At 38.3% G+C, this 11,477-nt stretch overlaps 1 protein-coding gene across 2 annotated transcripts; it reads left to right on the top strand.

Moving 5' to 3' along the window:
• Positions 1-10: 10 nt before the first annotated feature.
• On the top strand, positions 11-10,493 carry LOC149083842 (DNA polymerase epsilon subunit 3-like). 2 transcript variants are annotated; one of them, XM_089234231.1, is made up of 5 exons: positions 11-137; positions 3,069-3,149; positions 3,929-4,014; positions 7,859-7,977; positions 10,205-10,493. In XM_089234231.1, exons 2-5 carry the CDS (start codon positions 3,084-3,086, stop codon positions 10,432-10,434), a joined length of 501 nt encoding a protein of 166 aa, XP_089090357.1. In that variant the 5' UTR covers positions 11-137; positions 3,069-3,083; the 3' UTR covers positions 10,435-10,493. The 2 variants fall into 2 exon arrangements, with proteins under 2 accessions (XP_089090357.1, XP_089090358.1); XM_089234232.1 differs by lacking the exon at positions 3,069-3,149 and having other exon boundaries at positions 21-137.
• The last annotated feature ends 984 nt before the right edge of the window (positions 10,494-11,477 follow it).

The raw sequence follows: 11,477 nt of genomic DNA, 5'->3' as shown, positions 1-11,477 counted from the left end.
TAAGTTGAACCGCCGAATTTCTTTTGTTTACATCCTTTGAGATGATCGTAGCGTATAATTTTTTTTTTCGTGAGTGAAAATAATTTTTATTTGTGAAGAACGCAGTGTGTGTGCGTGGTTGACTCGTTCCGTTTTTAGTAAGTTTTTGTGTCAAATATTAATTTTTATGTCAAGTTTGTTTCGATATCGTTTGGTATTTGGTTCGATCCTGTCTAGGATGTGGGTAATTGGAGCCATTGAAAGTGTGAGTAGTAACGGGAAATAAATTTTTAGGTCAACTTAGCAGCTTTATCCATTGGAAGCCTCTAACCCGTGTTTGTATATACTTAATATCATATATTTTTAAAATGAATTTTTCTCCATTTGTTGTGTTGTAAATGTCATTTTGAACATTTAGATTTGAATGAATCGAAAATTCGGATATAAAGGCTTAGTGTTGAAAAGATTAACTACTATATTGCTAGATAAGAGGACCGTGGGTAACCCGGCACCACGGTCAAGCTAATGTGTATAAATAGATGTAATCACAAAATACAGTAAAACCCCGCTTTAGCGGACTCCAATGGGGGCAAAAAAATTCCTCTACAGATGCGGGGATTATTGTTTGAGAAATTGTAATTTTGCCGTAAATAGAGGGGTGACCATCAAGAGAGGTTTTACACTGAAGAGCCAAAAAAACTGGTACACCTGCCTAATATCGTGTAGGACCCCCGCGAGCACGCAGAAGTGCCGCAACACGACGTAGCATGGACTCGACTAATGTCTGAAGTAGTGCTGGAGGTAATTAACACCATGAATCCTGCAGGGCTGTCCATAAATCCGTAGGAGTAAGAGGGGGGGGGGGTGGAGATATCTTCTGAACAGCACGTTGCAAGGCATCCCATATATATTCAATAATGTTCATGTCTGGGGATTTAGGTGGCCAGTGGAAGTGTCTAAAGTCAGAAGCGTGTTCCTGGAGCCACTTTGTAGCAATTCTGGACTTGTGGGGTGTGGCATTGTCCTGCTGAAATTGTCCAAGTCCGTCGGTATGCACAATGGACATGAATGAATGCAGGTGATCAGACAGGATGCTTACGTACCTGTCACCTGTCAGAGTCGTATCTAGACGTATCAGGGGTCCCACATCCCGCCAACTGCACACGCCCCATACCATCACAGAGCCTCCACCAGCTTGAACAGTCCCCTGTTGACATGTAGGGTCCATGGATTCATGAGGTTGTCTCCATACCCGTACACGTCCATCAGCTCGAAGCAATTGGAATCGAGACTGGTCAGACCCGGCAACGTGTGTCCAGTCCTCAACAGTCCAATGTCGGTGTTGTCGGGCCCAGGTGAGGCATAAAGCTTTGTGTCGTGCAGTCATCAAGGGTACACGAGTGGGCCTTCGGCTCCGAAAGCTCATATCGATGATGTTCGTTGAATGGTTCGCATGCTGACACTTGTTGATGGCCCAGCATTGAAATCTGCAGCAATTTGCGGAAGGGTTGCTCGTCTGTCACGTTTAATGATTCTCGTCAGGCATCCCGTTCTTGCCGTTTAATGATTCTCGTCAGGCGTCCCGTTCTTGCATGATCTTTTTCCGGCTGCAGCGATGTCGTAGATTTAATTTTTTTACCAGATTCCCGATATTCACGGTACACTCGTGAAATGGACGTACGTGAAAATCCAAATTTCATCGCTACCTCGGAGATGCTATGTCCCATCTCTCGTGCGCCGACTATAACACCACGTTCAAACTCACTTAAATCTCGATAACCTGCCATTGTAGCAGCAGTAACCGATCTAACAATTATGCCAGACACTTGTTGTGTTATATAGGCGTTGCCGACCGCAGCGCCGTACTCTGATTGGTTCCATATCTCTTTATTTGCATGCGCATGCCTGTACCAGTTTTTGTGGCTCTTCAGTTTAAAAGAATATCAAGTGTATGTTTCTCTAAATCAAGATTTTAATTTACTTCAGTGAAATGATATTTTTTTTTATGCTGTGGATATGTACACAGAGCCAGACATTTATTTGGGGTGTGGCAGAACAGAAAGAAACGTCACTACTCTGTGTCCGTTGTGAGAGCGCATGCACATTAGTGACAAATGGATGTTTAAGTGTTGATGCCGCAGTGGTAAGATGCTCGTCTTCTACTATGGTCACCTTCAAGATCCATGGGTTAAACTCCTGTCTAAGAGCGTCAGAAACAAGTTCTTTGTGTACCAAACCTGGGGCTAGCAAGCACCAATAGATGGCACCTTCATTTCTCACCCATCTCAATTAGTTGGAAATGTTTAAGAATTGATGAATTAAATTAAGACTAGCATCCACTGTTAGTCCAGTTGGTAGAGTATAAAACTTGCAATTCAAAAACTCTTGATGATTTGAAACCTGGTCACTTTTATCATAATCTTTCTTTTGTCTCTTGCATCTTTGATGAGGGTCACTGTGGCCGAGAAGAGTCATGATGCGCTGGTTGCTTGGAGTAGCAGTTCAGCGGGCAAAGCATTCCCACCGCACAAGCTGTCATACCAAAATATGTAAAAGTGAAATCGCAACACGCTATTTATAATACAGATGCGATTATTACTTGCTCTTTATTATTTTCAAGAGATAGGGTAAGCCAGTGACCTGACTGAAACAAATCTGCTCTACATTGAAATGTCCGGTGTCATATGCCTCTAAAAAATCTGGCAACGTGCATGACATCACTGCACGCCCCAAAGTAGAATATGTCGAAATCTGTGACGTACATTATGGAACAATCTGGAAGAGTTTTCAGAAAAATGTAGAAAACACTATTATACGGGAATTTTTACTGCAGAACATTTCCAGTCAGCAGAGGGCTCATTGCAAACCATTTTGCTTTGGAGCACTGCAAGTCTTCTGCCGTATATCGAATAAATCTCTAGCTCTGTATATGTATCCTCTGCCTATTTTTCGATTCAATTGATGTTATAATTTTTTTAGTGAAAAGCTATATAATTGAGCGAATTTTCATTTTTAACCTCGAACATGTTCGTGTGTTTTTTTAATGCCATTACAATTATTTGAATGGAAATGCCCTTTTTAATTTTCAGATATTAGTACTCAAAATGGCTCGTAAACCTGAAGACTTTACTTTACCTATATCTTCCATTAAGAAAATTCTTCAGGACCACGTGAGTCAGATGAGGCATATTTCTTTGTAAAAAACTTATTTTTATTGTACCTTCTTATTTCTTTGTATTTTCAGAAAATTTATTCCAAACTTGCATTCAGAGACATACGGAAAAAACACAGGAAAGCATGACAAGAAGTCGCCAAGATTTAATTTTGTGTTTTCAGACACCTTTCTTGCTAAAGAAAAAAATTTCCCACATAACTAAAGAAAGGATAATTCTGTGGCTGTTGAAACAAAAATATGACAATAAAAATAACAACAGTGATTCTTTTACTAAATAAGGGATCAAGACTAAAAATATGACATTCTTAGACCAGATGCGGAATTTCAAGTAATAAATCCAGGACTCTCTTTTAAACAATACAACGGCCGGGGTAAAAAAAAAAAGAGGAAAATGGCAGACCAGAAAGAAAAGCGCCAACTGGCTAGAAAGGAACTGGCCAAAAATACAGCCAAGGAAAAAAAAAATGATTTTACTATAGCTGTTCCATTGAAAGAATTATATCGTTAACCTCAAGTAAATTCAATGACAAGTCTCACTCCATGAAAAAGAAGCATTTGTAAGGAGGAGATTTCGCTGTTATGCATACATGTTATAAACATTCCATTTCTGAATTTTTGTTTTTTACTTAAAACAAATTTAAAAAACTGCTTGCAAAATGTATATTCTCCTGTATAAAGCTTTTTTTTAAATTTACATGTGTTGTGTTTGATGGCTTTGTTGCTCATGAACATGCACTACTTCTACCTTTTTTAAACAGTTTTCTCCATTTTCAGATGCCTTCCAATATCAAGTACACTGATGCTGCCAAACTCGCATTGTCGAAAGCAGCTTGCATCTTCATTCTGTATCTAACGACGTCGTGAGTATCAATCCTCAATATTCATTTGTGGAGCATATTTTTTAAAAGGGATCATTTCCATTTTGTTTCGAAATGCACTTATTGACGGTTTTTGAATCTTTGGGTTGAGCTCTGTTGGATTATGCAGCATGGTTTATCCAAAAGGGAATATCTTTTGTAGGAATTACAATGCATAGTCAGTTGCTTCTACCAAACATAACAAAGCGGTTGTTCTACTGGCATCAAGGGATTTTTTTCAAAAATGCATGTTTTTCATTACTGCTTTCAAAGCCTCATTTTACAGTGTAACCTCTCGGTAATGAACAACAGTGGGACTGAAAACTTTGTCCTCTAATAGATAGTGAAATACACATTGAGTCTATTCTATTGTAATTCATAAAGGATTAAAAAGTAAGTGTCTCTTGTAGTGGACTTGTCCGCATTTGGAAGTTCCACTGTAGAATGATCACGTTTCTTATGTTACTCACAAGCATTTTACTCGATGATAATCCTTCTCTCAGTGGAGATGCCCCTGATGCGCAATAGTGTGTCAAATACCCTGAATTTCGGAAAAGGATGCATAAGAATTTTGTTCACTCTTCCCGTGGGGCGCATACTTTCCGAGTTTTAAGGGAAAAAAAGACGGAGAGGGAAATCCTGTGTGGTACCAACTTATTTTATTTTACCTCCTCCTCACCTTCTATCATGATCGCGATAATAAGGTGTCGTGACCTTAAAAACGAATGAGGCTGACGAAATATCAAATCGGTCCGGAATGAGAGCGTGGTTGTTATACTGAATTTTCCAATTTCAGATGATCATCAGAATCATTTGCTTTAAATTTATTATTGAATCTCAGGTTCTCTGAAATGAAAAATCAGAGAAATTATGGTCTGATTTATTAGTAAATACCGTATATAATGTGCTTAACTTAATTATATTGGTTTTAAATTAGTTACACATGTTAATTCCTCAGTGTCGATGGATTTCTTTGCAACTCTTTTCTGTACCAATAGAATATTTAGCAATGAATGTAAAAAAAACTAAACCTAGTTATACTACTAAATTAAACTTTTTTTTTAGTAAGGGAAAGTGCCCAAATGCCATCCCCTAAAGCAAAATTGTTAATTTTGAAAATTTATTTACAGTTAAAAATAATTTGAAAACTGATTTAAGTAACTCAACTCCATACCTAATCGTGCTGCAAGTGTGATTGTACGGAATTAATTTTTCCTAACAAAAAAATATCAAAAGAACGCAAATTTTTTGTTTTCATCAAAGGTATCCTAATTCCTTCCCCCCTCCAGTTATTATGTACACATTTATTTCAGTTGCTTATATTTATTAGTTATATTACGTATAATAATTAGTTAATATATATATACTGTATACACTATCTACCAATAAGTATTTGGACACCTATGCAAATGACGATATCTGCGGTCCTGAGATACGTCACGCCCTCCGCCGGTATATATCGTGTAGGAAACAACATCGGCATTAGTCGCATGCAAGATGCAGCACAGTCCGGAGCTCTCTGATTTCGAGAAAGGTATAATTATCGGGTATCACAAAAATGGCCGATCCTTAAGGGATATATCTAGAGAGCTGAAGTACCCAAAATCGACAGTGGCCTATGTGATTAAGAAGTAGAAGGTGAGCTGTGATTGTCGGAATTTGCCCCGAGTCGGCAGACCAACGAAACTGGGAGATAGAGACCGACGGGTGCTGTCCAGAGAAATTCGGAAGAACCGCACCCAACCGATGGCCCTCATCCGCGAGGAGTTTCAACAGGCATCCAGGAGTATTGTTTCAATGAATACCATCCGTAAGGAAGCACATCTGATTAGTTTTCATGGTCGTGCGGCTGCCCATAAGCCTTTGATTTCAAAGTCCAACCACGTTGCTCGGTTAATGTGGTGCAAAACACATCGAAATTGGACCGTAGATCAGTGGAAACGGGTTCTTTGGAGCGACGAATCAAGGTTCACCCTCTACCGTTCGGATGGCAGGGTCTGGGTCTGGCGTCTGCCTGGAGAACGTCTCCTGCCAGAATGCATTGTGCCAACAGTCAAGTTCAGTGGAGGTGGAATTATGGTCTGGGGGTGTTTCTCCTGGTATGGACAGGGATCCGTGGTCCCCATTCATGGTAAGCTCAACGCCGATGCCTATTGCACTATTTTGGATGACAATGTGCTTCCTACATTGTGGCAGTTTTACGGGGTGGACCCCCTGTTACTTGTAATTTAGGGAGGGGGGACAAATTTACGGCAGTGGACGGATTTCGTGCACTTCCCTAAATCTTTGGATTAAACTTGTTTTCAGAAATCAATTATTTGTTTGATTCACAGGGGTGTCTGTAAATGATGGTGGGGGGGGGGGACCAACTTTATTTATTTATTTTTTGAGAGGAATCCACTTTCACTCAAAAAGAACCCAGATTTTGCCAACAACCTAGGTCCATGGGCGGAGATGTGCCCCCCCCCCCACAGCGTCCAAGGTGGAGTCGACTGATTTAATGTATATATGTATATAAGAATTGACATCATCATCGTGCCCCTCCCCAACAATAATGCACGTGCCCCCCAGACTTCCAAGTCTATCTCCACCTATGCCTAGGTCCGATGACTCAGGTAAATTAAAGTGGAGTGCTATCTGTGCTATCTCTGCCTCAATATGATGAACTTCATTAAAACACAGTTGCGAAACAGAATAAATGTAAAAAATATGAATAACAGTATTTCTGTTCCTGTTAATGGTCCCAGCAGGCAACAAATGCCTGCAAGCAATTTCGAAAATGCTTTTGAATTGGGGACAGCAAAAAATCTCTGCAAATTCTTGAGAACTAAAATATTTTTTGTACTATAATTTACATTTTATATTAAACAATTTTTATTTATACATGATTTGCATTTTGATTTATATGTTCATCTTGAACTTGATATAAGTTGTTTTGGAATCCGCTTTTTATATGACGCGTTAATTTGGCTAAGGTTCTCTCTCATTTGGCTACAACTTTTTCCATCTGATTAGCCAAACTGCTGCAATCGATAAAAAGTCAGGGCGAACTCTGCTCACAAGAGAGTAGTAAAGGGGCTTTCTTGGCTAGGTGAAACCTTATGGAATCAACTTAGAAATGTAGAAACTTAAAAATTTTCATACTTAATCAGCTCAATTTTCAATCAAAATATACCATTCCATTAATTCATTAAAAGGTTCCATTAATTTTCTTTCAAAACCAAACATTTCCAAAAATTCAAATGTAGATAAGTCACTTAAATATTGATCAAGAAACACAATATTTAAATATTCTTACACCAGGGCTGAACAAATCACAAAAAAAATCTGGATGCTAAAAAAGAAAATGTATGTAGGCACCAAAAACAATTTTCACCCGAAGAAGAAAAAGTACAAAATAATGCTTCTTTTGACTTTGTTTTTTGTTTTTTTTTGCTGCTATAAATTCCCAAAAGTTTTGTGCTGCTCTCATCCTGCAATTTAGTAACTGCACAAAGAAATTTTAGGCATCAATACCATTTTTTAGTCGCCATGGCAACCTGGTGCTTGTCCAGCCCTATCTTATACCACTTCCGTATGCTATCTTTTAGGCTATTTTCCATTTTTGTAAAGCAGCCCGTTAAAAAAATGTGCTCTACTACTTCTGTAAATTAAGTACCTGTGGAAATATTCCCTTTAGAAAATCAGCTCCTGATTTATGTGTTTATATGAAACGAACGTGATATATGAATGGTTATGAAAGACTGATTTTTGTTTGTCATCAAATAAGATTTATTTGATTTTAAGTGGGGGAACATCCTGTTTATTCAAATTTTTAATATGGTTGCTCGATGATATATATTTGCAGTGCAAATGGATTCTCACAAGATAGTAACAGGAAGAGAGTTCTGGGCAAAGATGTAATTGAAGCCCTGATGGATCTGGACATGGAGTTTGTGGTGCCGCCTCTTCAGTCAGCGTTACAAGGTAGCTATTATTTTACTGTGAAAAAATTATCTCTTGTGAATAAATGCATCTGTGAAATATCTTTCAATTTTCACATAGTCTGCCACCATGAATCTATTTATTCATGTGCGATCCAGTTAATGTGTATGAAGTGTATTGCACTTAAGTGGTGATTGGGTGGTTTCCAACTGTGAAGCATGATTGTGAGTGATGAATGTGGCAGCTTTGTTGCTATAATTTGTCTTTTACTTCTTGCACCCTCGCGTCAATATTATACTCACTCACTGCTAAATGTCATAAATAGATAACCTGCACAGCCCCAGACTGGGTTCTTGACCTTTCGTATTTCCCCAAACCCTTTGCACTGATGAGAAGAAGGCCACAGGCCCCTCCCTGTGCCATTAAAATGAAGGCCATGTACCCATGTGTACAGAATATTTAGTGAAAAATAATGTAGAAGTGATTGAGAAATATTTTTTTAGGCCTGAAATGTATAAAAAAATATGATTTTCTTGAGATGTCATGCCAAAATTAATCTTTGGAAAGAAAAGTTTGTCTCCTTCTGGAGGAGTCCTATTGGGCAAATGCTTTGCATACTGGGCAAATGCGCTAACCAATACATATATATTTCATTCTCAAGCTGCAAACTTTTTTCACCAAATTCCATTAATTGTGCATCACTGATTTACAGTGATAAATGCTTGATTTAAAAGTTTTGTACGTTAGGATAGGACTCCTAGTTGGAGTCATCATGGCAACTACATAATCAGTATTGGGTCGAAATTTTTATGTATGTGATTGATAAATTGAAGTCTGAGGTCGGGATTACTCTATAAATGTTTAATAAAAACATTACTAAACTTAAAAAACAACCAATAATTCTATTGGCTACATTCACTCGAACGTAACTAATATGTTTGTACAAAAAATTGACACGCTTTTAAGACGAATAAAATTTTAATTGGTTCGATGCATTTCTGCTCTCCATTGTAGAGCCGTCATCAGAACCTCATGGTCAGAAAACACACAAATGAGTCGTGGAGGGGTGATGTTTGTTTGCTCATCCAGAGAGTTCGACTTTGTATTTGCTGAGGCCAATCATCGCTGATCTGTCTTTGGATGCAAATTGGGGCACTATCTTTTGCAAAGTGTTGAAAATTCTGTCTCAACTGAGGTTAATAAAGCCTGTCCAAGCTGACAAAATCGTTTACACGTGTTTCCAATTCTGGAAACTCTGTGTCATCTCTGATTGGATAAAAATCCGAATTTCAACTTGAAATTTGGGTTTTTAACCAATCGGAGACGACAAGGTTTTCCAGAATCTGAAACACACATGCACTATAATTGCACCCTAAGGATGACACAACTTTTATCTGATTCAGTGGCAGTGTGTCTTTCCACATTAAAAGGGGTCCAAGTCCATAAAAAGATAAATATATTATTCGGGATGTGATTTTTGCCACTGTTGTTTAATGAATAAGATTTTTCCCAGGCGAGAGGCTGTCATAAGCCTCTGCATCGACTCAACGTTCCTCCAATAAATGCCTCCTGATTATGGCTACTGCCGGTGTTGGAGAAACAAGCATGATGACTTCTTCGCCTGAGAAAATCTTATTCATTGTTTAGGACTGTTTTTCTTAGGTGGGAGAACATGTTTGAGCTTCTAGGAATTCGTCAGCCACCCAATTTCTCCAAAGTGAATACAGTTCTCCAAGCACAAGATGAGACTTGGCTGCATTATGTCATGTTTGACAGTTCTATTCTTTTTTAAAAAAAGAAGCCAAATGTGAAAGCTCAGTCCCTGGAACTGAGTGCACCCCTTAATTTACCTAAAAGAAAAGAATAAAATCGTCTGATCTGACATAACATTTGGTTAACAAGTCTCATCTCGTGCTTAGATGATTATAAGCAGTCTGTTCTGGTATCAAAATTTGAATTCTCTCAATATAACTGGTTAAATATTTTTTATTTATTTATTCAATGACCATTTATCTATTATAAGATATTTGCTGAATGATCAGTCAGACTAGAAAGTCCAACGGTTTCATAAGATTTCAGAGAAATGTGTTAAATCGTTTAAACTGTGTAAATGGCTAGGTACGCACTCCCCATTTACATGCGAGAGAAATTTTCCCTGTATTGAAAATCACTGATAATTCAGAAGCTTATCACATTCATGAGTAAATGAGATTATTTCAGTTAAAAGAATTGATATGCTGTTCGTTTTTTCCCCCTCTGTAATCCTTAGAGCACCACAGCACTTTACTGAGTAAGAAAATGGCAAAGACTCCGAAGAAGACCCAAACAAAGAATGATGATGCAGAAGATGTTGAAGTTGTAGATAATGATTTGGACGTTGGCGAAGAAGTTGTCATAATTGGATCTGGTTCTGAAAGTGAAGCAGAGGTGATAGAAGAAGGAAGTGACGTTGAAATCGATGACAGCAGTGTAAGTGAGGGCAGTGAAAACGAATCGTAGCTGTTTTAACTGTATTTATTTTCATTTGGTGATGTAAATAAAGTTTTTATCATGTAAAATTTGTTTTGGCTCATAGAAGTTACTCATATACAAGGTGTCCAATGAGTGCTAATGTGGGCCTTTATCTCAACAACAACAAAATTTACAGACAGCGCTCCTTTCCATCATTTATGCTTCCTTTCCCAACTTTTCTGATTTTTTTGAATTCAGATATCTCAGCAAATACCACACTTAGAAGCATGGAATTTTTTCTGTTGGCCTCAGGAGACAGGGCGACAACTTTATAATTGGAAGACAAGGGCAATCAAATAAAATTTTATTTTTTGCTGCACACTGTATTTTCACTCTCAAAACTGGTACAGAGTAATTTTTGAGCATTTTTTAAATTGAAACCATACCTCTGCGACAAATAGTTCATGAGATAAAAGCTGAATTAGCACTTACAGAACATTTTGTATACATTTCATTTCATTCCGTGCACCGCCCAGGCTCTATCGATTGTCAATTTTAGCCATTGCCCGGATGAGGGTGCTGGGTGATGTCGGGTACTTTATTATGCATATAAAATACATGAACATTGAATATAAAAACACATTATTAAAAAAAAGAAAAAAAGTATATACAGATTTAAATATTTCTATTATACAATATACAATTTATTCCGATGAGCTCTTCTGATATCCTTTCCAGCTTTATTAAGCCCGAGCCCCCTGTTCCTCTCTGTGGCCAAGCGCCAGGTCTTGAACCATGTTTTCCCTCATTGGCTTGTTGGCTCGGGTGAGCCCTCCGCCATGTCCAGGCCAGGTCCTGGACCATGTCTTCCCTCGTTGGCTTGTTGGCTAGTGTGAGCCCTTCGTGTCACATTGGTCGTGCCAGGTCCTTCAGCATGAGGGGAGGGGGTTGTTCGATTATTCAAAAGCTCCTCAGCTTTTGGTTGGGTGCTTCACAGTTTAAACACTGATCATTGGGACTTTGTTTCCTGATTACTCTTTCACTGGATCATCCTATTTGAAGTCAGAGTCTTCCCATATTTTGACCGCTTC

Source organism: Pholcus phalangioides, unplaced genomic scaffold, assembly GCF_987345545.1.
Source record: "Pholcus phalangioides strain wild (caught in Gottingen) unplaced genomic scaffold, Ppha-v1.0 ptg000008l_1, whole genome shotgun sequence".
NCBI classification, from domain to species: Eukaryota; Metazoa; Arthropoda; class Arachnida; order Araneae; family Pholcidae; genus Pholcus; species Pholcus phalangioides.
This window is presented reverse-complemented; position numbering and strand designations above follow the sequence as displayed.

Excerpts from the sequence above, each read along its gene's own strand:
- LOC149083842 (XM_089234231.1), top strand. The coding sequence starts at position 3,084 with ATGGCTCGTAAACCTGAAGACTTTACTTTACCTATATCTTCCATTAAG. Across the intron at positions 3,150-3,928 it reads AGAAAATTCTTCAGGACCAC|ATGCCTTCCAATATCAAGTA; the intron begins GTGAGTCAGATG and ends CTCCATTTTCAG. Across the intron at positions 4,015-7,858 it reads ATTCTGTATCTAACGACGTC|TGCAAATGGATTCTCACAAG; the intron begins GTGAGTATCAAT and ends ATATATTTGCAG.